This window comes from Stylophora pistillata, chromosome 5 (assembly GCF_964205215.1).
Source record: "Stylophora pistillata chromosome 5, jaStyPist1.2, whole genome shotgun sequence".
Taxonomy (NCBI): Eukaryota; Metazoa; Cnidaria; class Anthozoa; order Scleractinia; family Pocilloporidae; genus Stylophora; species Stylophora pistillata.
In genome coordinates, this window is record NC_142523.1 from 395,001 (window position 1) to 419,941 (window position 24,941).

The window sequence follows — 24,941 nt, forward strand, 5'->3', positions numbered from 1 at the left end:
CGCCGATATTCTTCCAGTACGGTCCCGAGCAAGCTTGGTTAATAAGAGATTTATTATACGACTGAAGTTCAAAGGGACACAAGTGCGGTATCATTCGGGACAGTGCCCGGTCCAATACTGAGAGAATATTGACTGGCAATAGAGCATTTTGATTGGTTGATTTTAGTTATTGGCCCTCTGACTGCCCGAGTCGTCTAATAACTAATTCGTATTACATCAACAGAATGCTGTCCGTCATAACTTGTCTCTTCACAAATGCTTTATGAGAAGAGAGAACGTAAAAGGCGCCGTGTGGATTGTGGATGAAGATGAATACATGAAACGGCGGCCACAGTCCAAAGTCATTCATAGCACCTCGTGAGTGTATTTTTATAATGATTTGATATGTATGAAAAGCAATTCATCCATCTTATTTTAGTGATATATCTCTGAGTTGTCTACGTTTCTAATCACTTGAAAGTCACACGCTCTTCTGGAGGCCAAAGGAAGTTTGGCTAAATTTAACACGTCACGTGTAAACAGTTTAAAGAATTGTAAGTTGTTGTTGAGTTAATTATTAATACTGCATTTAAGAAAAACACTTTGTTTGGCTCACAACGCAGTTTGTTATCAACAATGATATCATATACATATTTTGAATATTTGACTTTAAGGGATCTACTTCACAACTTTTAAGGTAACTTACTCTCAAAATTTTCTTTAGAATTGCTTTTGATTACAGGGAAATCTTGGGAAATAATTTGCGATCCAGAAGGAAAGTTTTAAGAATAAACTGGAGAAGAAAAAATGATGGAGAAGATTGAAATGGATTATTAATGATAATCGTGAACAAGTTTTACTGAACTTATCTATAAACTTTTCCCACAACAGCAGAATGATGAAACAGGAGCGAGACCGGATGATGCAACAGGGTGCCCTAGGGGGACTCCCCACGCAAGTCAACTTGGTTCCCGTGGGTCCATCTGGTTCCAGTAATGCCAGTGAGGATGAAGGCTCCAGTCAAGAAGACAGCCGTAAGAGAGGCTCGGATTCAGACACCGGTGATGAAATGCCTCCTCAGAAACGCGCGGATATCAGAGATGGAGAAGAAGTAGAGGGAGTGGTTGGTGGCATCACAAAACTCGTAGAGTTTTGCTCCAAAGATATCAAGTAAGAACCAGGATATGGTGGTATTTCTGTTAGAGCTTGCTGTGTTGTCTTCTAATAAGTAAGGTACAGATTTCCGGGAAAAAGTGCTGAACTGGCGAAATTTAACCTCCCCCGCTTAAATCTACCGCTCGTGTCAGTTCTTGGTACCTTGCGACATGTAACTCACACCCAGGATTATAAATGAGAAATTTCAAATGATATTAAAAAGCTAACTTCATTGAATGGGTAACGGTCACAGACATGTTCCGATAGTCTAGCTGGAGATTGAGAGCGATTACTTTGTAAACATTTCTCCATGCTGATGAAACCAGAATTTTTACATAAGTCGCACTTATGGCATACGAAATGTACGATGAGTTCATGTCGAATTTTCTTCTCGCACTTCTATAGCAGCCAATTGTCTCAGTCCCAAGTACAAGTGAAGCTGGAGCCTCCAGAAGACGGACCAATTGTAGCACTGAACGGCGACACTGACTCTGGAGATGATCATTACGATTCCAGTGGAATGAACGGGGACAGCTTAATGGAGACTGGGGTGAGGGAGGATGAAGTTAGGCAGCGGTAAGATTTAGTTAGTAAAGGGAAGCAGCTGGTGGGGGGGGGGTGGGAGGGGGGTGGGAGTGCTGGAGAGAGGAGGGCTCCTAGTAGGCAGAATGTTCCAGAAAGAAGTGCCCCGCTTATTTAGGATTTCTCAGGTAGTATTCTATAGAGCCCTTTTCGAAAGAGTGTCATAAAACTAAAACCGAGGCAGTCACAAACGCCGGTCAGGTCAAAAGGGGTCATCGAGAACTCAAAGAAAAACAAACGAACTTCCTGAAGCGCCGGGGAGCAGAAGTTTTAACACGAATTTTCGATTGGTTTTAGTTTTCCATCTGTTTGGTCGAGAAGGTGGTGCTAGTCTTGTGGACCAATCATAAGTTTGGATAGAGCACAACAATACAATCCCCGATTACTCCTAGGACACATTTGAAAATTGTTCCTTTCAGGATACAAACAAATTGTATAACTCACACAAGCCGACCAACAGGGGTTAGTAATGATTATTAAGAAACCGATGGAGAAATATGCCAGAATAGCTATGGCTGTTTTGTAGTCTGAGGCTGACTGCGGAGGAGACGCACTCCTTTCGAAAAAAGAATACAACTTAAGCGTTTCCTGTTACCACAGGTCAGTAGATGGATTTTCAAGATGGCCTCCGTCTTCACCTTAACACTCGTCTCTTCTTTCCTTTACTGGTTTCAGGCCCAGAAGTTAATCACAGAGTGCCGCATGGGAACAAACTACAATCGACGGTCAATGACTGGAGGACAGCTTGAACTTACTGCGGTCGCACAGTGAAGCACTGAGAAGCTTTATTTACTCTGAAAGAAAGCAGCTAAATGGTTGTAAATAAGAGCAGATAAGAATATCGTATTTAAGGAGGAAACATCCCCATTCTGATTAAACGTGTTCCTGATAAAAGTGCTTTGAAAGTATTAAACAAATGGAGTAAAAAGTTGAGAAAGAACATTGATAGCAGAAAAAAAGTTTTGAATGAACGGAAGTTTACGTAGTAGTCAGAGCAGAACACGAGACAATATTATTTGAAAAAAAGTGTTCATATTGATTGGCAAGGAGATCACAAAGGTTACTTAAGATTTTGTTTAAATTGGCAAATTCTGGTTTTTTTTTTTTTTCAGTCTTTTTCTCTTCAACTGGGATTGAAGTGACAATGTAAGAAGTAGTATTTAAACTAAGTCTGTGGCTTAATCACTTTGCTCTTCCACTTCACACGATTAATGCAATATGTAAAGTTTCTTAACTCTACTCTGTACTCCAATTGAATCAGGTTCTCCCATCCACTATCGGGTGTCCAAGAGGTTAGTATTTCTAGTGCGTACTACCTCAGTTCATTGATTAAATAGTTCTGTGTTGTAAATCTAGAACCAATCCCTACTTGATCATTTTGTCGAGTTCTACTTTAAAGTTCCCAAGGAAGCAAAACTATATATCAGGAAGGTTTCTTTTCATTGAAAAAGAAAAGCGCCCTGCATACTTCAGGAATTATCAGTTTTTTTAACCCTTTATGCCCTAAACGGCAGTATTCATTTTCTCCTTACTTCTCATGATACATTTAGTAATTAATTATGGCTTGGACTCCCACTGAAAAACATATACTGCATCAGAACTTAACACGCACATGTTGCAGAACTAATCTTATAAAGCTGTTCTGGCGAATTGTTTCTTGATGCCAACTCAAACCCGTTTAAATCCACACGTGAAAAAGAAGAGCGTTCACGACTCTCAAAAAAAAAAAAAAACGGGAAACAGACACAGTAAAGGGACTTCAGTGAGAAGTTCAATCCACGGGTACTTGATGAACTTATATGACGTCACTTCGTTCAACTTGAACTTAAATCGCAACGAGGCTATTAGTTTGGTTATCAGAAAACGCGATTCATTAGAATTGTTGAAAAAAAAAAGGCTCCTGGGGTTTCGAACCCGAAATATTTTCATTGCTCTCTTTTTCATTCCACTGGAATTGCCATTAATCCACTGGCCGAGGAGAAGAATGTTACGAGTTGGAGCATCTTGGAAAAGTTAGCCCAGTTTTAAAATGGCGATTGTGTAATCCGTGCATGCGATTGGTTTCCATAACCCTTACCGTTTTGCCTGTATTTTGTTTAGCTTTTTTTATTTCCTCCAATTTACGACATCCCAGGCCAAGCTAACAGCCTGAGAATAACGTGATAAGTATGGTTTCATCTAGGTTCAGTTCTGCCCTGTTAATTTTGACTGCGGTTAAACAGAAAACAAAGTAAAAAATTACTCGGGCAGTGACGTCAAAATCGTACATATCCAGCATGGTTAAGAGTGGAAACGAAAAGGCAACAAAAGTGCACATGGAATCAAGCCAGTTAATCCGGAAATGGAAACAGGCTCCGTTGGTCGCGGGTTGTTCCGGAGAGGGCTGGAGCTCCTGCAGAGCCGACTATTAAACATTATTACCACCCCTGCGCATCATGACAAAATTATAACTAGCAACCGTAATCTCCTTAAACTTCAAAGATTAAATTTATCAGATAGAATGAATATATAAAGTTCATGTATTCATTGTATGAATTTATCGAAAGATTTGATAAGCAAATGCCTGTTGATAATTTTGAACAGGATTGTTCATTCCTGCTGTGTTAAAATCGACATTGTTTATTACAGAGGCGGGCGAGGAGCTTATTTGCGTGAGAACGAGACAAAGAATTCTGGGACAGTTTTGTTTGAGCACAACAGGTGAATATCCCCCACATATCGGCAAGTCATGCGACAACTGGTTATCATACATTCTCATTGTCTTTCAAAGGAAGGTGTAATTTGTGACAACGGTAAATTTAGATTGTTTCTCCACGCTACCGTGGTTACCGATAATGGTTTTACTCGCTTAAACTAACATAGTTGCCAAGTTCAGTCAGATTTATATATCAACCCGATTTTCCAGCGGTCAGGATTTCTAAACAGATTCTGGAATAATTATACGATTTAGAATTCCTATACATGTGGTAGATCATGAGATTAGTTTACTTGTCTTGAAATTCAGGGCGCCACCCGAAAATCTGACTTCTTCAATGCGGTTGTTTGTTGATCTACATCTGAATTCTTTTACTCAGAACTTAAATTATCTTCACTGTTGGAATGCATAATTCTTTCATGTGATTTGTTATAACTATGTGCCCCTAAACAGGAGATCACAAAGAAGTGTTTCCCTAAGTCTAAAATATATGCTTGCTGCTTTCCTACCTGAAAATAAAATTTAAATCAGTTGAGTCGAGAATTGTTGTTTTTATTCATGAAGTTTTGTCTCCTCTCCATTTCAGTTATCACAGAGAATATTGAGAACGTGGAAAAGCTCTCATTATAATAGGATCTAAGAAATCGCAGTAATGAATACACACTTGTATCATTAGTATCAACTAATTTCAGTGCGCGGACACGCCTGACTGCATGTTGCTGGCGTATTATTCGTGCCCTTTACATGGAAATTTTCGACGTCGATTCTTTGCGTGAAAGCCACTTTCACGTGCGAAAATTTTCTCTCAAATTTTGTATGGCAAGCTTTTCAAATTCTATCGTACTTAACGGAGGGGTGGTCTTATCATTGAAAATTCTAATTTGGAAAAAAGCAACGAAAACAATCTGGACAGTGTCAGTTAAAGCAAATGTGAGCACAAGAGGGAAAGAGATGTCACATGCACCAAGAACTGTTCAAAGTCTATGTGTTAAATTTCTGAACGAAAACTTGCCTAATATAGCAAAATTTTCTGTGATAGACAGACAGAGAGATTTGAAACCCCACAAATCTAAGAGTTAGTTTGCAGAATGCGAACAGTACATTACATCCCACAAGAATTTCCATCTGATTTCAGAGCTTTACTGGGACTCTATTGAGATAATTTCGGTATTAATCAATCAATTAAAAATATAAAAATTGCCTCATAAAAGTGTCACTGACTAGACAACGTGATAATTTAACTCAATAATTTACAAAGTTGTAGTAACGTTGATATGAAATGTGATATAACTCAAGTAAGCAGCACGGAGTCATACATGAAACATTCCTTTGACTTTCCATGTCTGGAAGCGATAGTAACAATCAGTTATAAATTAAAGTGTTCATGATACTGAGCAATAAGTGGAGGCCATAAAAAAATTCAATACGTATCGACCGACGCACAAGTGCCGATGCATGTCAATTTGTTGGCGCACAGTTACAAGATCGATTGTTTTACGACATTTGCACATCAAAAGTAATGTAATCATAGCCTGCAGAACAGCCGTAATATTTTGCATTTCTCAAACGAAGAGAGGTAAAAGCGAGTCACGCGATAGAGAGGAGCATACACATTTTTCGTACTCCCCCCTCGCGCTTTACTCGCGCTTTCCTCCGTTCGCTTGAAAAACGCCAAAAGTACGCCTGTTCTACAGGCTAATCAGTGTACTGAAATGAAAAGTATGCAATGTGTCCTAATTCATTTTCCCCAAAGTAGAAGCTTTCAATTTGGATCTTGCTTGTAACAATTTTTGAATTATTTCCTCCCTGTATCTAATTTCATTAATTGCGGCCGTCATTTTAAATTAATGGCGGCAAAAGAAGCGTTTATTCAAAAAAGGCCGATATTCTTCATAGACTGGCCGTCAGAGACTGCTTGTTTATAGTTCTCGTTGAATTTTTCATTATATTTATCAAACGAACGAGCTTGAAACTTTAAATATACGAAAGATAACTGAGCAAAGAACTGAGCTGGTGAAATTTAACGAGGTTACAATCGTTTTAAGAGGGCAATGTTACAATGCCTACTATCTAATAATATTAAGTAGACTAACCATGCAAGTGCAGGGATCCCAGTATAGCACATAAAATTAAAGCGTCGGTTCCCTTTACCCAGGTAATATCATATATGTTTATGGAGGTTCAACTGTTTAGGGATTAAGTTTCAACCCACGAGGTCCACGTTGTAACCTTCATGGTTCTCTCTGTCTCAGAACAACAGCACAGCGAGGCATCGGATAATGATGGGCCACGGTCACAAGTTAATAAGCTGAAACAGGGCAAGCCTGGCCATGTAATAAAGAGTTTTTGTTTTCCTTGATACCACTGCTTCGACATAAGTATCGTAACGGAATGTCCAAGAAATGGGTATTGGAAACCAAATATTGTAAGATGGCAAAGGGAAACTTGGATACCTCGAGAGCAAAATCACGGATCTCTGAAAAACTTACTCACTTAGAGAAACGTCAAGAATTAAACAAGAACTTCACCCAAAAAAATAACTCTAGAAATATTTTAGTGAAGGAAAAGTGAAATAGTCAAATCCTAAGGTGAATTTATCAAGCAAGAAAGCGTGAAAACTTTTTGCGTGAGTTATATGTTTAACTCAAAATCTCTACTTGTGAGAAAAGAACAACTCGTAGAGAGGCGAATAAATGTTACCTGCCGAGTGTCTGCGATGTTCCTTTATCGATTGTGTCCGTCTGTTTGATTGAATTTTTGTCAAAGGGAACCCTTCTGTGCTGCTCTCAGGGAGGCGGCAAAACCAGGCGCAAATAAGAAATTAACTCTTGGGCTGTCAACTTAATCTGCACATCAGGATGTTATCCACAGGGCCTTGCTTTGTTCACAGAAATTAGCTTGAACTGGACTCCGTTATCTTCAGCCCTCTTCCGCTTCAAGATCCTTCCAAGGAATATCGTTCATGATGTCAACAACAAAAGAATTAAATAAAACCGCAAAACGGTTGTTTTTCTGACAGGTATATACGTTAACTACCCCTGCCCACCGCACAGTTATATTCCTAAATAAACGTCTAACAATATGCAGTGTCTTTGTAGCTGATATAAACGCATTTTATTTATACAAAGGAAAAGAGTGTTCAACAATAACCCATGCATGCGGTCTGAAAGGGGTAAAGAGCCATACTAGTGAAGGCAATGCACGCATTTCAAGAAACCAAAACTTGACTAGTAGCTCTCCCCTGAAGTCTCTTTAAAGAATCAAAACTGTTACTTTATTTCATATGTAAGATTTCTGACGAAATCGTGTTATGAAATAGTGCGATTTTAAAATCTTTAGTGTTATGCTGGTTGTAGAAGCATTAAGGTGTCCCCGCCGCAGGCAGTAGTTTTATAATTGTCATCGCTGTTTAATAACTATTTTCAGCGAACAATGACAATACCGCAGACAAAAGCATCGCTTGTTTGCATTTGCTGACTAGAATTACTCATCTCAAAGTCAGCCCTTTGTCAGGCTTTTCAATAACGTCAAAGCTTGCTATGATAATTCTGTAGCTGGTAATTTGTGTTTTTTACACCAACTTATCGCACGTTATCAGGCTTTATCAATTCGCACCCTTTTCACTGAAGTGATGATAAGTGCTAATCAGCTCAGCGGAGTTTATCACCGTTAGTTTTGGTTAGTTTAGTCTTGTTGGCAGTGCTTGGTTTATAATTCAAACACGTAAACCAAGTATTTTATTGAAATGTTATCTCTGCGTCCTTTATTTATCAAAGTTATTTGTATTATTAAACTTAAATTCGTATCAGTGCTTCAGCTAAGAAGCCAAAGAAGTTTACACCAAGAGAATTTTACACCAAAGAATTTTATAGTATGGCGTTTGTAACACGAAGAGTATTTATTTCGCTGCCTGTTAATACAGGAGCCATCTGGTTTATTAAAAGTGAGTTAATGAACATGCTTTTTCATGAAAGAAAAAACCAAGACCACTGTGGTGTGAATCTTTTCAATTTCTATCTCCTGAGGGCAGGACTACGTAAGTTTATGGCAACTTAACACAAAGATCCGTCTACAGGAACAAAAATTCAAAAGATTTATTTTTGACTCACAAGAATTTCCTTTGCGGTGCAATATCTTCCATCTTATCTTGCAGAAAGCAGGGGCGAAAGATTTTAATTTGTATGTTTGTATGAGTAGGAAAAACAATTCTCTAAACGGTGCCAGTGACGCCTGCTAAATAAGGGAAATTAGGCTATCTAAACCACTAATTAGAAGTTCTAAATAACATTGTTTTCGTTAAAAACTCTCAAAAAGAAATCATTGCTTACTTAGATTTGCAGTTTCGGATATTAGGCAACAACCCTTACGTTATTTTACACAGCTAAGTTAAGAACTTGCATAAAAGAGAGTGTAGAAAGACTTAGCATCAGCACGAAATATCATGCGAATGAAAGTATTGATTATATCGAGATTTTGATTATATATGCTCTAAAAGAGCGAATATACCACTTCCAAAAATTCCCGAGCACTTGTCAAGTGTACAAAAACGATTTTAATTTCACACTGACATTCAAATTAAATCGCACAATTCTATGTTTTTCATTTGCAAATCAATTCCGTTTACTTCTGTTATTTGTTGCTTCAAGTGCTAAGAATGGTGACAAGTCTTCCTTCCGATGTTGTACAAACACAACCACAATGTTGGGTCTTTGAATTGGGAGAAGAAAAGCAGAAAAGCTAAGGCGGAAATTACGTGGTGATAATTATGTACCAAACTGACTTGTACTTGCGTGGGAAGCTCTAACATCCATATTTTTAAGTTTTGCTGTAAATTTATCTCATTCTGGAAGTGTTGATTCATAGATTTCTCAGCCTCAACTTGAGTATCGCGGACTAACGGTGATACTCAAAATCTCCTGAGAAGACAAGATTTTAAACAATCTAATTAAAAAATGACAAACGTTATTTCTTTCGTGTCCGGATCTTTCTAACTTAACCAGCCGGAACCAGACTGCCTCACTGTTCGTTTTGACTCACCGCAAATCTAATTTCTTTTTTCTATTGTGTGTATTAACGGTAAAAACGGTATTGTTCGAGTAATATTCTCTTTTAAGCAAGTAAATATTAAACTCCAGTTTCATTTAGAAATTTTATTGGTAGCGGTAAGCTAAGTTTCTCTATGTACATAAACGGATCCGATCAAACGCCAATTTCACAAATGTATTTACAAACTTTAACAGATTAGCGGAAATATTCCTTGAACCATTAAAACGCTAAAAGCACTCAGTCTCGACTTGTTAACTACTTCAGTTTAAATTAAGTTTATCTTTTAGTTAAACTCTTAAACTTGTCAGACTATAGTGTTTCACTAAAATGATGTTTTCAACAAAAAGTTATGAAATAAATAGCACTTGCATGATCTGGTGACTTTTTCCTCGACTCAAAAATATCAGAATCCAACAGTCGACCAAATAATTTGTATGTGGCGTAGATAAATTCTAATCTAGAAATTTTATGAATATCACTGGAATGATTGCCATCCTGGCGACATTACTGAAAGCGGCAGCGTGTAGAAGTTCATAGTTTTTTTTTTTTTTTAATTTATGCGAACTTGAGAAAATGTTCGCCATGAATCCAACTTTGTATGCTCTGTTCATTTAACGATGACATGCACACGGATAATGAAAAGAGCCATGAAAGTTTGTCAGTCCACTGGCTGTTGGAAAGCTCCTTGCGGTCGATGCTTCAGCTAATCTCAGCGCAGATGTCGAGTAGGTGAACGCATGGGAACCGGTGCCTAAAGCTCTACCATCATCATACCCCGGCAAAAGGCCAAGTCTTGGACGGAAAGCAGGCGACAGCGTGCGCTCACTGGAACCATATGGTAAAGGTACAGGTAATTCAGTGGGCACGTCACCAGGGGCTGATCTCAAATGCGCCGTGTAAGGGAATGTTGAGAAGCTTGGTGGAAATGAATGATAAAGAAATGGACTTTCTCTGAACATGAGAGGATGGCTGCACTTAGGACGGCGAGGTTTCCTGCGTCGTCTGAAATTCCCTTTAGCAAACTCTGGTAGATCTTTCGGGTGGATCATCCAATAATGCCCCTTTCCGTTTTCGGCTCTGCTCGCCTTCACAAAGCAGTCATTACTGGACAGATTATGTCTGACGCTATTTCTCCAGCCTGGTCCCTTCTCTTTATCAAAATGCGGGTAGTTCCGCGCGATAAAGTTGTAAATGGAGCTCAAAGTCATTCGCTTTGTGGGAACACTGAGAATTGCCTGTGCGATGACAGCAACAAATGTCTCTGAGTTTCGTTCGTCATCTTTGGAGCGTTTGGTTTTGTCTTCATCCGTAGATTTCTCGCGGTCATTCTTTATTTCATCGTCACTGTCCTGTTTAGGCGTCGTTGTATCTCGGACTTCTTCCGTCAGCTCTCTATTCTCATTTTCTTGTTCTTTTTTTTGAACTTCAGTCATTCTTGTTCCCAGAAATTCGTGGGGACTCTCGTCTTTCTTGTCAATTTGCAGTTTTTCAGAATAGAGGTCATTCAAATCTCTCTCATGGAACGTCTTGAAATCATGATAACTAAAGCGTGACATTCTGCCGGGCTGTAGAAGATATTTGTTCAAACTAGAAATGTTTTCCATGAGCGTGCGAGTTCTGCTTCTCTGACTTTACGCAAGCTTTTAAAGGCAACACGCGCACCGGTGATAAGTAGGTGTTGACGGTACGAAATGCGTGTGAAAGTGACCGATTACAGCTGTAGAGCGAGTCTTTATATGTGGAGTGTATTGAGGCATGATTTGTATGACGCCTCCTGGGGGGTTGAAAATTTCCCGGCCATGCAGGTGCCTATACCTACAGTGACGTGTCAATGACAATTACATAAACAACACTGCCGCAACTCAGTGCAAGCCTACCATTTGTCATTAAGGGAACAATACAAGCAAATCATAGCTTCAATTTACAAATTTGTGGCAAAGCGCTAAAGGTTTTCTCAAGGCGCGATGAAAAGTAATAAAAGATTTTAGCCAGTGTGTCAGCCCGAGTGTTTTAGAGACATATAGCAACTGAGTCAATAGTCTAAACTTTTAATTTGTTTTGCTACAATTTTGAAATATGGTTCATTAAAGCCGTTTGTTGCGGTATGAAAGCGATCAAGTCAAAGCAAGTCATGTGTACTCTAGGAAGCATATGTATTTCTTTTTATAATTGCCATTGTTGACACTGCCAAAACGCCCTTGAGAACCACCATGAAAGGCAAGCCAATATCTCCCCGTTTTGATAAAACATCCCACAAGTAAGACATATCAGTTATCTTGTACAAAATGTACCTAATGGTGCTCAATTCAAATATTGCTTCTTTCAAGGACATGCCAATTAGATAGGAAAACTTTTATCACTTAACTGCGGCAGGTGATACTTAAGTTAGAGAAATACTTTGTTGAAGAAGCAAAGTTTACACGTTTACTAAGGAACACATAGACTTGGTTTAATTAATAAAAACACCATAGATTCTTTACTAGCCAATCTCAAGCGGAATACACAGAGGTTACACATTAAAGACGAACCGATACTGCCGAAAAATGAAAGAAACTGTTTCTCATAACACTTTTAAATTTAGTTCTTTCTTCAGCTGCGGGGCAAAGTCTTGTGTAATTAGGTTCATTAGCTGCTCTATGTGGGGTTTAGGAAAAAACGCAAAAAGGTCATAATATTATGACGTCAAAAAGCTATACTTCGAAAACGAGTTTGAAAATTTACCAAGTTTATAGCGACGAAAATCAATGATGTTATACATGCTTTCAAACTCACAAGCCGAATCATCGAGAAGAAATTCTGCTAAATATAAGCCTTGTACTTTCAAATTTGATTATATATCTATTCCCTTCTCACAAAGAACTAAAAATCTCTCTCTTCGTACTTTCCCTAAATCTGTTTTTCAATTTTTGCCTCCACTGAATTGTTTTAAGAACTAGGTTCGTAAATTGTCGGGGAAAAAACCTGCGTCCAAATTAAATATATTTTCTTGTGTAAGTTGTGACTCTTTTTGTATTGAAAGGGCAATTTTACCATTATCGTCTGCGCCTTGATTTCGTTCGTTATATTTAGAGCGATGAGGGAGTTTAGTTTACTCACAGCTTCTATTGTTTTCTTTACCAAGCAACATAAAGCGTCTATGGTTTGCCAGCGTTTTCCCTTGAACGGTCTATAGTAGGTTAGCAACCTTAAGCTTGTCAACGTTACTAATTAAATCGTAATTGTTCAATAAAAAAAATCGGGTTATTCCTTTTCTTTCGGACAAATGTCGCGGTAGATTCTTGTATCAAAGTCAGCACAAAAGACTTGCATCTTTTTTGAAGGAATTCCCTATAGATGAAAATAAATTGGATTTGTAAACTAATCTGGCCTCATCTTTTAAGTGTGAATTAGGTAGAGTCATGATAAACATTTTTTGGCGTCGAAAATAAATCGACCAAAAAAATAACTAAAAAAATTATTTGCAGAAGCGCGCCGACTGTAATCCAAAAACTGAATTTTTTCAAGGCTATTCTTGTCTTTAATTACACACTGATTCAAAACAAAGATATGCGTACAAAAGCCAAAGGCCTAACTGACTTTCTTGCCAAGAAATCTTTTCGAGAAAACTGTGATATTGTAAATTTACGAAGCAGAATGAAGCTGTATTAGACATATCGAGTGTTTCACGATTTTATGTGAAATCTCGGCTCTTTTTTACTGCGAGTAAAACAATTTCCAGTGACTTGTTCGTAATTAGATGTGAAACATATCTCCGCTTTGCCCTGAAGACTTTGCCATTGAAAAGAAATAAGCGTTAAAACAACAAATACCCGCAAAGATGAGCCTATTTAGTTTCGAACAATTGGTCTAAAGAATTCTTTTTGTATTTGAAAGAAACCGCAAGAAGAATAAAATACATGTTAATTTTACAAGGTGATTTAGGTTCCTTTCTCTTTCTCTAAAAGACGAAGAAAACCTGATGTACTAAGTTTAAAAATTAAAGAGGTATAGTTTTCTATTTGCCGCCCACGTAACCCACAACATGTGTGGCGACAATTGTGAAAAAGAAGCTTGATGAAAGAATAGAATGCGCTTAAAGTTACAAGCAATAGAGTCTTTTCTTGTGATCATGTGTTTTGTGAAAAACAGAAAATATGGAAAGTTTAAACATTACCTGCTCTATTGAATTATTTTTCTGATGGAAAAATTGCATATTTCAAGAAAGCGATTAAGAAAAAAAAAAGAAAGAAATGCGATGGTGTTTTGAAGTTGAGCAAATTTGAAAATACAAACATGCGTTTTTATGCAGGATCGCGCTGTGGCCAAATGTGTCTTCGTTAAAGAATTTCAGGAGTAGCAATAGCTGAGGTGTTAAAGATAAATTACATGCTTTCTTTCCCAGTGTTAAATATACTGAGATGTCAACCAAAAATTCTTACCGAAAAAACATCACGACAGAAATCATAAGAAAAAGGCTAGGGATGCAAAAACAATCTGAAAAAAGGATTATTTTTGGACAAAAGCACGTATGTTGACGTATTGTTTGCGTTATTCTACAATTCAGTCATTTTGTTTCAAACGACTGGATATTCTAGATTATTCGCTGAAATTTAAAGAAGTTCAAGTTTAGATCCCAGTCGTATATAAGCATTTTTTTGGTTTGTAAAATTTTCTTGATAAGAGAAAAGTTCCGTCAAGATACCAGCATCAGTAGACAAACGTGTGAATTAGATGTTTCACAAAGCAACCATGTGTTTGCCTATAATATTTAGGAGATCAGACATGATGGCTGCGTCGTTTATGCTTAAACGAAATCGTTAACTTAGGGCAATACTTGATCAAAATCACTTTTCAGTGTGGCTTAAACTGTCACATATCAAACCTCTTGGCATGAACAGAAAGTTACTTTGTGCTTTTGCGGCCAAAGCAATTTTTGGACAGTGCGAGTTTGCCCACTTGTTTTCCCGCATGAGCCGCGTTATTTTGGAAGCGAAAAGCTAATGAAAGCCAAGCAAACATGCTTGGTTTGAACTTTAATTTACTGTCAGTATAGCGTCCTTAGATACTAACGAACTAATGAAACGACAAACCTAGCACGACTTGGTTTCTTTCACACTTTGTAGAGGCGAGATGCCGAAGCAGGTGCCATTTTCAAACACGCGGTAATTTGGCAGTGATATTCTCGCAGTTGGAGGTCAAAGCTTTTTATTCTTACGGAAACAAGACACAAAACGCAACTTTAAAGAGTCTTGCGCGAGTCTTAAAAACAAATGAAATTAAAACACAAAAGGAGAAGAATCGCTCTATATAAACCACAAAAGAAGAAGGAGTTTTGTTTTGGCTTGGACTGCATGTTTTACCTACTGTGGTTTTGGCGAAAGTTCTTTATTAATTAATGCTTTTCTGAGACTAAAAACAACACACCAAATCAGAACTGATGGAAACTCGTAAAAACTGAGCAACGCTTAACATCACTGAACCCAACCCGAAAATGGTGAACAGCTTTCAGCCGTGTTTGTAGCAACTGTTACGTTAACGGAAAAGACTAAAAGCTGTGGTAAAAAGCCCAAGGAAGTACATGTTTGTGTATTCCCGCTTTTTCTTAAGTGACACTAAAATTTACTGTAAAACTTAAGTCAATCGCGGGGCAGTTGTTTGCCTTGCTAATAGAATAATGGCTTTTAAGGCAACTGCCTTCGACGCGATTCAACCGACGAGCGGCATTTCCATCTATTATTGTACTCACGACAGTTTGCTCATTAACTTGCCACACTTCACGTCATTTTAACGGAGCCTCTTTTAAAGACAGGAATTATGTTTTGCATCAGTGTCAGTAAGGTTATTTATCGGAAATTGAAACCATAAAACCATCGGCAACGGAAGTTTTCAGGGATTTCTGCCGGTTACCGGAACCGATATGGAAACGCGCAAACGGATATTCAAGAAACAAAACTTTCATGTAATCGTATCAAAATTGTGTTAAATATCTGCTTGGCGGTGAAAAACAAATTTTGATCGTGAAGATTGCAACATTTTTAACCGTAATGGCTAGAGCTTACATTGTGGATATCAGCGGTTATCACTATCTTTTAAAGCCGTTTGATGACCGCAATGAGAAACTCTTTGACATATTTCAAATACCGCTGACTGAACTGAGCAGCAAAGATAACGATGTTGTTAAGAAAAATACATATCGAATGTAGATCGTAGATCGCAAATAATAGCTGCTGAAGAAAGGACAGCCTCTTGAAAGGAACTTGAATAGTCCCAGGCATAATTCATGCTGTTGTAAGAACACAGAACATACCTTGAAATCCTCTTCACTGCCTCGACTTGTTTGCCATCCACCTGTTGCACTTTGAGATGTTTTTGTCCTTGTGCATCGTTCAGATTTGAACACTGCCGGGCGGCTAGCGTTATGATACAGTGACTCGGATAGAAAAGATTCCTAAGTGATCGCAGCAACATAGAGACTTTAAATTTCAAAATTTTGTGTACAATTGTCCAAGCGTGTTTTGCAAATGCAGCGGAAATACAGGTTGACTCAGACCGGGACGGTACGAAACAAGAAAGAAAAAAGCTGACAAGCCATAAATTCGTAAAAACGGTTTAAATTCTTCAAAAAGTAACGCTAAACCTCGAATACTCTTTAACCCTTGCATCATAAAAAATTGAATAATTATTTGATAATGAGAAGATACTGTGTTATTTTATATCAGTAATTACGGTTTTTCCTTTGTCAAATGATTTCCGGGCAATAAAAGGCTACACTCAACAACTCTCATAAAGCAAAGATGTGTCTAGAGCCGCCATATGTTTCCTTTGAAATTGAAAGGAAAAGAGAAACTCTGACATCACTCTATAGACAGCAGAATGACATGTAATTGCAATATCTAAAGGGTCTTTTCAATGAAAACGTTTGAAATAAATGTTATTGATTCTGGCAAACCTCCAAAGACCCTGATGTGTCTAATATAGTCACCGACATAAGGCATTGTTATGATGACGTCAAGTTTTGAGATTGATATATTGAGGAACTCTTGGAAAAAATAAATCAAAAAAAAAAAAATGATAGAGGTACACTTTATTTTACAAAATCGGAACTTTCGTTTCAAAGTCCAAGAGAAAGATAACTCAGTGACTTCTTTATTAACTCTATGATCTTTTTATGTAATTGATGAACTTCTTTCAATCTAATTATCTCCTAGCTTCTTGCCTCTTATACATAATTGTGTAGGGGTGGGGGGGGGGGGAGGTTGAGCAATGATCAAGAAACTTCTTTCTTTAACAAACCAGTTTTACACCTGGGCGAGCCCGATTTGATCACCTTTCAGTCAACTGTGACAAACCTGCTAAAGATTCACTTTTCGGCAGGTCTGAGCAGTTGCTCAGAAGGAGAAAGTGAATAAAGGTTACTTCAGTTCAATAAAAAAGGTTTTCATTTACTTTACCTTTTATGTTGTGGAAGACGCGATGACCTCATGGTCAGTGCACGGGACTCCGGTTCGAGAGAGGACGGCCGGGTCCGAGACCTGGCCGGGCCTTTGTGTTTCGTTGTGGAGCAGAAGACTTGACTCTCACAGTACTCCTCTCTACCCAGTCCTCTCTACCCAGTCCTCTCTAACCAGTCCTCTCTACCCAGTCCTCTCTAACCAGGAACATAAATGGTTATTATAAACAGCGAACTGTCAGAGAGACCTCACAAAATGCTGGGGGACAAGCTTGCGATAGACTGGCATCCCACCCAGAGGGTGGGGGGGGGGGGGGGAATTAGTAATATTTCTAGTCGCTTCAGGTTACATGGAAACCGGGATAAGCTCCGGCTGGAATTACCACTTGGCTCGAGGACAGGAGGACAGGAGGACAGGAGGATAGGAGGACAGGAGGACAGACTATTCTATTTTTGTTTTTTAGCTCTTTATATTATTGAGAATGAGCATCTTCGGCAAAGAGAATGTATAACGTTGTCAAAACTGTATAACCCTGAGAAATAATAGTGACCGAGGAGATAAGAACATCTCAGGTTTCACACTGACTAGCCCTCCACTTCTGCTTTCGATTTTGGTTCAAATGAAGTAATAATAAGTAAAAAAAAATTAAATTTTAAAAGCCGACAAATCGAAAAGATGAGAGCGACAAGCTCTGCAAAAATACCCCTCCACACTAAACTTAAATCTGAGTATGGCCCGGGTCGTGTCCAGACCCCACGCCGCTAGTCTCTCGTTCAATCTCGTCCTTTATGGGGGTTATCCTCAAAAACAAGCATTAAAATTACAAGTCAACCCTGCAATCAGTACATAGACAGCCAATTTTATTTGGAGATCGACTACTCCTCAATCTAATTTCAAAAGTTCGGTCAGCTTTCATCAAAATATTGTGGAGCTTCTGCTGATTATTGTTATTATTATTGTAATTATTATTATCATTATTATTATCATTATCATTATTATTTCATCACCTATAAGGTTAGACCGGTCTACAACAAGGTGCTTAGGGACTGGCACTGGGATTGTCATCACGAGAGATCGTTAATACGGGGTTCTGCGACACGTCACCCAGTCCTCCCCAACCAAAGCGTGTGGCCCTTAGCATTGAAGCTCAATGATAAAAAATTGAATATAAGACGAGGGTTATGGATGGATGATCAACCAATCATAAAGTTTACTTTCACAGGAGTTTGTTGGTGTCGTTAAACTTAGCAACCACCAAACAATCACCGTGCACTTTGTTGTATCATGAAAGTTTTTGATCCTCAACACGAAGCTTTACTTCATATCTCACTTTAACCCTCTATTAAAGTCGTGTATCAAGTCAGAAAACTTAGGTTATATCATTACTTCGAGGTTCTATCTTTGCATATTTTGTTTTGATTATCCGTAATTGAGATAATTTCAAAGATGCGTCATGCTCAGTTCATTTTCCGCGAAAAACTCAACTAAATTTCAAGACTTAGAATTATCGGGGTTGCATTATTAAAATGATGGATATTTTAGATCTTCCAGAGTACTATTTCAAGGTTAATTGTCGATATCCCAAGGTCAGTGTTGTTAGGACAATTCTCACTTGTTTAAACACCTCAATTAGTAATTGTTAACTGACGCAGAGTTTGTTTACAAGTTGATATACTTCACGGCGTAGTTGAAATTCTCGTGGGAACTTTTCAACAAGTTATTTATAGGTATCAACTGAAGTATAACAAGGCAAGTGAATTTGGAAACCATTAACAGTAATTATTATTACGTTAAGTGTTTAAACACTGTAGTTGGGACATAATCACAGAGAATTGTAATAAACTCTTTGTGCTTCGCAGTACCTTGGATAAGTCCCTTCTTTTAGATGCATTAAGACATGAATGCGAAAAAAATCAGTAAAAAAATTATTCACTTCAAAGTTCTCCTAACAATTGCAAAGCATAATGCCTCAGGCAGGTTAAGAGAATACAGTCCAGCCTTGCTTCTCTCAGGAGAACTGAGTAGATAAAAGGTAAAACAAAGTGAAATCTGAAATGAAACGGAAGCATCTAATAAAAACCATTTCCGTCGAAAATGAGTATGAGCTGAGATATTGCTCAATCATCAGAAATCTGTCCATTCTTATTATGCCTTCAGCGCAGTTAGAGGGGGATAACAAATAAACGACAGCGATCACTGAACTTTGAAGAAATTTGGCAAACGGCCCCAAACCATTGCAGTAAACTGGAACTAGTCGCGCTCCACCCACCTATCCACGCAAAATCCCGGATGTGCTACTCCTAGCAAGCTAATATGAACTGACATTAGCTATTTTCAAGTATTTAATTGATTGATCAAATCATAAACAATCTTATCTATTCTAATTTCCTTTTCTTAACTATGCCTTTTCTTGGCGAACGGAATTGACTGATCGATCATGCGTGGTTAAACGCTAGTGACGTAAAACCCAGCTGCCAGTTCATCATAAACAGTTCTTATAACTCCTCGCTTGTTTAAATCAATTCTTGAATCAACACGGATCAGCGAGCTGCCAATTAACTTCCTCAGGAAAACAACCCAGTAATATGCCACACAACGTAGCGCTTAGGTTTCAATAAAGTAGAGAGAAGACTCATCGGCTGTTTTATCGCCGCGAGGTAGAAAGCTATATTTAAGACAGCTATTTCATACAAAAATTAGCGACGCATCTGTCCGCTTGGTGTTTCCGAACCCCCTGCTAAGACTATCAATGCGGCGCAACGTAATAAGAAAGAAGGTCGACCCAATAGCCCTCGGCACATAGATAGCTCACAATTTGTTAACAACAGACACACGAGTTACACTCTCGATGAGCCTTTGATTTTTAAGAGTCCTTCTCTAAAGCTTCTCAAAACTAAAGAATGTACACCGTCCACACCAACAGGCAAGAAAGTAACGGTTTTGATACCAGTACGTTTAGGTTTCCCCTTAGTGAAGGAGAAAGAGAATTCTGTCAAATGCCGCGGTCACAATTTGAAGCGCAGACAAAAGTGCTAAACAGAACCATGTCCAAAGACGCAAAACTTGATCATTTGAAAGAAAAGGCTAAAGACAGTGACAAGTCCACGAGGAACAGCATAGATGAAGAAGAGAATGAAGAACCAGAGACCAAAGATTGCCGAAATCTGACTGAGACGTTTGTGGCCGTCATAGCTCAAGGAATCTTAAGTGTGCCTTCCAAGCGTATGACCCTTAGCTCAATTTACAGTTTCATAGCCAAAACCTTTCCACACTTCGACAAAGAGAAGGGACCAGGCTGGAGAAATAGCGTCAGACATAATCTGTCCAGTAACGACTGCTTTGTGAAGGCGAGCAGAGCCGAAAACGGAAAGGGACATTACTGGATGATTCACCCAAAAGATCTACCAGAGTTTTCCAAAGGGAATTTTCGACGACCAAGAAAGCCTCGAAGACCAAGGTGTAGTCATACCCTGGGATGTGGAACAGATCGCAGTATGCTCGGATTACCTCTTACTGCCAGCTTATTTCCCTATCATCACAAGCCTTCTCCTAGCCTGGAGCTCGCAAAGCCGCACCCTCCTAATGAGCCGTTCTCGCACCCGTTTGGAGTCACCCCAAACAGAAGCCCATTACTGCCAACGTCAAGGTATGACTACTACTCGCGCGAAGCGGCAGACACCGCGCGCTTTCAAATGAATCAGTACCATGGTTTTTCGACACCTCCCCCGCCTTATGGACTCTTCAGTTGGCAGGATAACCCCGCATTCAGGAACTACAGCCCGCATTTTCAGTCATCCTCATTTCATCCTTACTTGTATATGTCTTCTGTTTCGCAGTCAGAGAATGGAATGGGCATTAATTACACGTAGAAAATTCTGAGTAGAGAACTAAGTTCTTGGAACATACCATTTACTAATTTCCACAAAGTAAGCAAACACTCAGAATAAACCTTTGTTACTGTTGGAGTTCAAGTAATAGACTCTTGATTAACTTTCCAGTAGAAAATCAGACTTGCCATCGCGATTGTAAATATTTCACAGATTATGCATAGACGCTCGAGTGTCGGTACATTTATCACAAGAATGTTAAACTGACAAACGTAATTCCGCTCACAATCACATATTTTTTTCTTGATGAAGAGGTTTTTAGGACGTAATGTTCAAGAGATTCATAGTAATGTGGAGAAAAAAGAAGCCAACTTAGCATCAATTCAAGAGTAAAGCGTCACTTCCTAGAACTAGCTTATTTGTCAGGCTTTTTTCTTGTATTAATGGTCCATTCGAGTAAAGCAATTTCATAGGGCTTGAAAATTTTCTTTGGAATGAGTACTTGAAGTAACAATTAATAAAACGAAGAACATTTTTGTATCAGCATTACGAAATCGAGTAGAACCTGAACACAAAACTAAGATCTTTTGCAATCGCATAATGTACGTAGTATTTTGTGACTCATTTGTATAAACATGTTATCACCCTCTACTGATGCCGTTTGCTCTTCATCACACTCACTCAATAACCATAAGGAGTTTATATAATTCACATTGTCAATAGCGCGCTTTTTTTCTTCTGTAAAATGTCGATAGAGTGATCAATGTGTTTAGCTTTATAACAGTTTAGTTCTCTAGGCGATGATTTGTATAAAAATAAACACTTTACCAAAAATGGGAAACACTTGAGTTTGATTGAAGCGCTCCGATTATCTAGTATATGGCTAGCCATTATCGTGATTTATAAGTGTCAAAGGTGGCCTTTCAAGTCTCTGTTAGATGTGATCGATGTAAGGCGGCGAGAACACAAGAAAAAAAAAACGCCTCCAGCAATGATTTCAACGTGGCTTTCAATATGTTTCGTGTTTATAAACAAGTTGGCTAACCATAACATCTTAAATCAATACTACAGTGGACTCGATCTAACTAAGCCTTGTTTACATGTTTACAATATGTATGGTAATGTTGACACTGCTGTTTTTAATAATTACTTAACACTCGGCCTCACAACACAATAACGGCACCGATGGAAAACCTGAACAAAACAATGCGTCTTTTCTTAAGAGCTATTGCTTGAGGTTCAATAAATGAAAATAAACACTGGGGGCAATCTATTGTTTCTGCAGACATATTATTATGTAAAACGACCAAGAATAAAAATGACTCTTTTCTAATCAAGAAGATTAATTGACGGAGTTTAGACTAAATTCGGAAGTGATTTTATTGTTTATATTATCCAATAGACTGTTAATAGGATATCAACGGAAGATTTAAATAGCCTTGGAGTTACAGAATCTAAAGCGTTCTTTTCAACGTTGAAAGAGGCGCGACAAACTTTTTGAAGACACCATTCCCGACCTGGAAATCGTTTGGTATCTTATAATTACACGTGTTCCTGTGTAAGGGAAACAAACGCTGTTTTGTTTAATTAAGCAGGTTGGACGAAAACAAAAGAAAAGTAAATATATTAAGTGTCTAGAGCAGTTAATTTGCGCTCAGATCTCATCAACCGGATCGATGCTTACGACCTAAGAGCTCGCTTTTCGTGCTTTTTCCCAAGTCTGTCTGTGTGCGTCACGCGCGGAACACAAATGATAAATCAAGGTCAATTTTTTGACGCGCTCTGTGGAAAAAAAGCTCTATGTAGGTGATAGAGGTGACGTGTTATCTACAGATTCATAATTGTTTCATCTTTTCAACAGATATAAGATCAAAGAGATGATGATAAAGATATGGTGATCCTAATTGACTTGGTACCCTTAGGCAAAGCTTCTTTTCATGCAAATGCTTTGAAAAAATGAAAAAATTGCGCGCGAAATGAGATCAGCAAACAGATTAATATTACATTCCAGAAAAAAGCTAAGGAGAAATAAGAATCCCTGTTCGAAAAACCAGTCTAAAATCAAAATACGAATTCGCACAATACGCTATTATGGTCAATATGCACAGTCAAGCTTGTTTACACATGCAATTTTACTTTTAGGTCAAAAGTAAGTTTATCTCGTTTACCATTTATCGTCTGGACAACTGAAATCGTCAAATGTTTGTGCATAGTTATTAAAATGTTCCTCTAGAAGCACTTGGTGTGGCAAAAAGATCAATAAACGATTAAGATCATGTCATCCTATTGCCAATATAGCGTTTACATGTTTATCATATCACAAAGAGACCTCCCATCTCGCCATTGTACCGTTTTGAAATAATTTACGAGTAAGAGCTATTATGAATGAGTGTTACGCACCTCCAGTAAATAAACAATTCCTTCAAAAGCCCTCCTTTAAGTTGTTTGTAACCAGTCTACCTGTAATGTAACGGATAAATGAGCGCGGTCACAGAACGAGCGTGCAATACAACTCCATCAAGACTTCATCAAGAGACTGGCTTTATCATTTTTTTCCTTATTCATAATGTTTTGATTGTTTTCCGTCTGACTTCGGTGGAGCGTAAAAACTCTAATTTTGTTGGTTAAACAGTAACTTTTCCCACGGCCAATGTTCCCCTTTACATCACAGAAACAAAGTTGTTATAAGCGATCATCCCATAGATTAAAGGCTTAATTTTCATTCCATTGGACATGCTTTGAAAAAGGACCATTCTAACTCTTAAAATCCAACAATCGCCATCAAAGAACCAGAACAGAGATTGAAATTGAAACAATGAGCAAGATATCCAATCAATCAAAGCTTCCCGCTGAACTATCAAGCTGAAGTGATCAGTTAAAAAAATCGCGTTTTTAGCGGAATACATTGGTGACTTTTTATCTGAAGGTATTGAATCTCTATCAAAAAGTGCATATGTTTACTTTATTTTCCAACAGAAGGAATGTCAAGTGATATATTACTTGAAGTAAACAATATGTAAGTTATTCACATGTCACTTCTGGTGGAGAAAGAGATATGGAAAAGTTTTGCTTTAGTGCTTGAAATGTTACTCAATTCTGCCACTTAACCCAAACTAAAGAGAGACGGTTTTCATATTTCAAATTGATTTATACTACCTTTAATTACTAACTGATGTAATGTATTGTTTACAAACCTCCGTTGGACATCCTTTTTCAACAATCAGCACATTTACACTTAATGTTAAATTCTATTCCAATTTTCCTTTTTCGATTTTGAAATGGACTAAGTGCATGAGGTAATCTGTATGTACTGTGCTATTGCACCACCTATGTTTTTTGATGAAGAAAAGAAAAATTTCGCAATGACTACTTGAGGGTTTTTTTTTTGTTTATGTCCAGTTTACGATTATAAATGAATAGATGGCGGCTTGGGTCGGTAGTACATCAAGGTTACCAACATGTGCCAGAAGTAATTGGTTTGTTATTCACTGAACGCAGCTGCAGAACTTTAATTACTTTGGCAATGTTTACTACGCCTTTGTCCTTAACGCTGTTTAACGGAGCGTCACAAATATTTTACTCCGAGTCAGTTTTTTTTTTCCAATGAAAATAGTAACAAACAGACAAGCAAATCAAAAGAATTACTCAACATGTAAAAACAGGAAAAAAAAAAAACGGTATGAACAAGTAAGGATATGACTGATTAAGCGAAATCTGAGGTCATTCTATTATCAATGAAAGAAACGGAAGGATAATTTTTACGGGATTAAATACAGTTCCAAAAAATTAAAGAGAATCTGATAGGTTAAATGAGAAGTGAGCTATTAAAATATAGCACACGCTATTGCGTAACTTAATCTCTAATCAACTGAATCATTTTGTTCTGAAATTTTGTTGAATCATTTTGTTCTGAAAACTTCCAGGCGCCACAAAGGAAGGTATTTGTAGTTCCCACGACCCAGCTTTTGTCTTCAGCTTTGTGCTCTTTTGTACGTATTGTAAAAAAAAAGGTTCTGTAGTTTGCAAAAAAAATTAATAGTTAATACGATAGAAGGGAAGTTTCAGCGTCAGAGAGAAAAGTCCATGTAAGTTGTAGTGAGATTGAAAGCTTGGCGCTTCCTGAAGGTAACATACTTGAAAAATAATTAAAAATCAAATGAATTTTCCTGTATGGGATCGAGCTAATTTAACCCCAGCTGAGAACACTAAATAAGTACTGTGCAGCCT

General features: G+C 38.0%; 3 protein-coding genes and 2 long non-coding RNA genes across 7 annotated transcripts in view; 2 read left to right on the forward strand and 3 right to left on the reverse strand.

Moving 5' to 3' along the window:
* The window catches only part of LOC111338882 (uncharacterized), a 13,934-nt gene extending 10,845 nt beyond the window's left edge, over positions 1 to 3,089 (forward strand). For 2 of the 3 annotated variants that reach the window (XM_022945429.2, XM_088761568.1), the window contains 4 exons: positions 224 to 357; positions 871 to 1,149; positions 1,540 to 1,684; positions 2,392 to 3,089. In XM_022945429.2, coding sequence (XP_022801164.2) covers positions 224 to 357; positions 871 to 1,149; positions 1,540 to 1,684; positions 2,392 to 2,487 — 654 coding nt within the window. In that variant the 3' untranslated portion in view covers positions 2,488 to 3,089. Of the gene's footprint in view, positions 1 to 223; positions 358 to 870; positions 1,150 to 1,539; positions 1,711 to 2,391 lie in introns of all 3 variants that reach the window. The other variant, XM_022945431.2, reaches the window with a different exon arrangement.
* A 1,464-nt stretch (positions 3,090 to 4,553) lies between these two features.
* LOC148729728 (uncharacterized) lies at positions 4,554 to 8,111 on the reverse strand. Its single transcript, XR_016001882.1, has 2 exons — positions 7,112 to 8,111; positions 4,554 to 4,920 (listed from the first exon to the last, which is right to left on the reverse strand). It is a non-coding gene; the product is annotated as an uncharacterized LOC148729728 (long non-coding RNA).
* A 1,430-nt stretch (positions 8,112 to 9,541) lies between these two features.
* On the reverse strand, positions 9,542 to 11,171 carry LOC111338884 (uncharacterized). The gene has a single exon (XM_022945435.2). It carries the CDS (start codon positions 11,059 to 11,061, stop codon positions 10,069 to 10,071), a length of 993 nt encoding a protein of 330 aa, XP_022801170.1. The 5' UTR covers positions 11,062 to 11,171; the 3' UTR covers positions 9,542 to 10,068.
* A 730-nt stretch (positions 11,172 to 11,901) lies between these two features.
* On the reverse strand, positions 11,902 to 23,512 carry LOC148729729 (uncharacterized). The gene is made up of 4 exons (XR_016001879.1): positions 23,115 to 23,512; positions 16,888 to 17,084; positions 15,744 to 15,884; positions 11,902 to 12,784 (listed from the first exon to the last, which is right to left on the reverse strand). It is a non-coding gene; the product is annotated as an uncharacterized LOC148729729 (long non-coding RNA).
* Positions 19,492 to 21,555, forward strand: LOC111338885 (uncharacterized). The gene has a single exon (XM_022945436.2). The coding sequence runs from the start codon at positions 19,788 to 19,790 to the stop codon at positions 20,754 to 20,756; it is 969 nt and encodes a 322-aa protein (XP_022801171.2). The 5' UTR covers positions 19,492 to 19,787; the 3' UTR covers positions 20,757 to 21,555.
* Positions 23,513 to 24,941: the final 1,429 nt, after the last annotated feature.

Bases quoted from the DNA above. Each gene is read 5' to 3' on its own strand.
- LOC111338884 (XM_022945435.2), bottom strand. From the start codon at position 11,061: ATGGAAAACATTTCTAGTTTGAACAAATATCTTCTACAGCCCGGCAGA.
- LOC111338885 (XM_022945436.2), top strand. From the start codon at position 19,788: ATGTACACCGTCCACACCAACAGGCAAGAAAGTAACGGTTTTGATACC.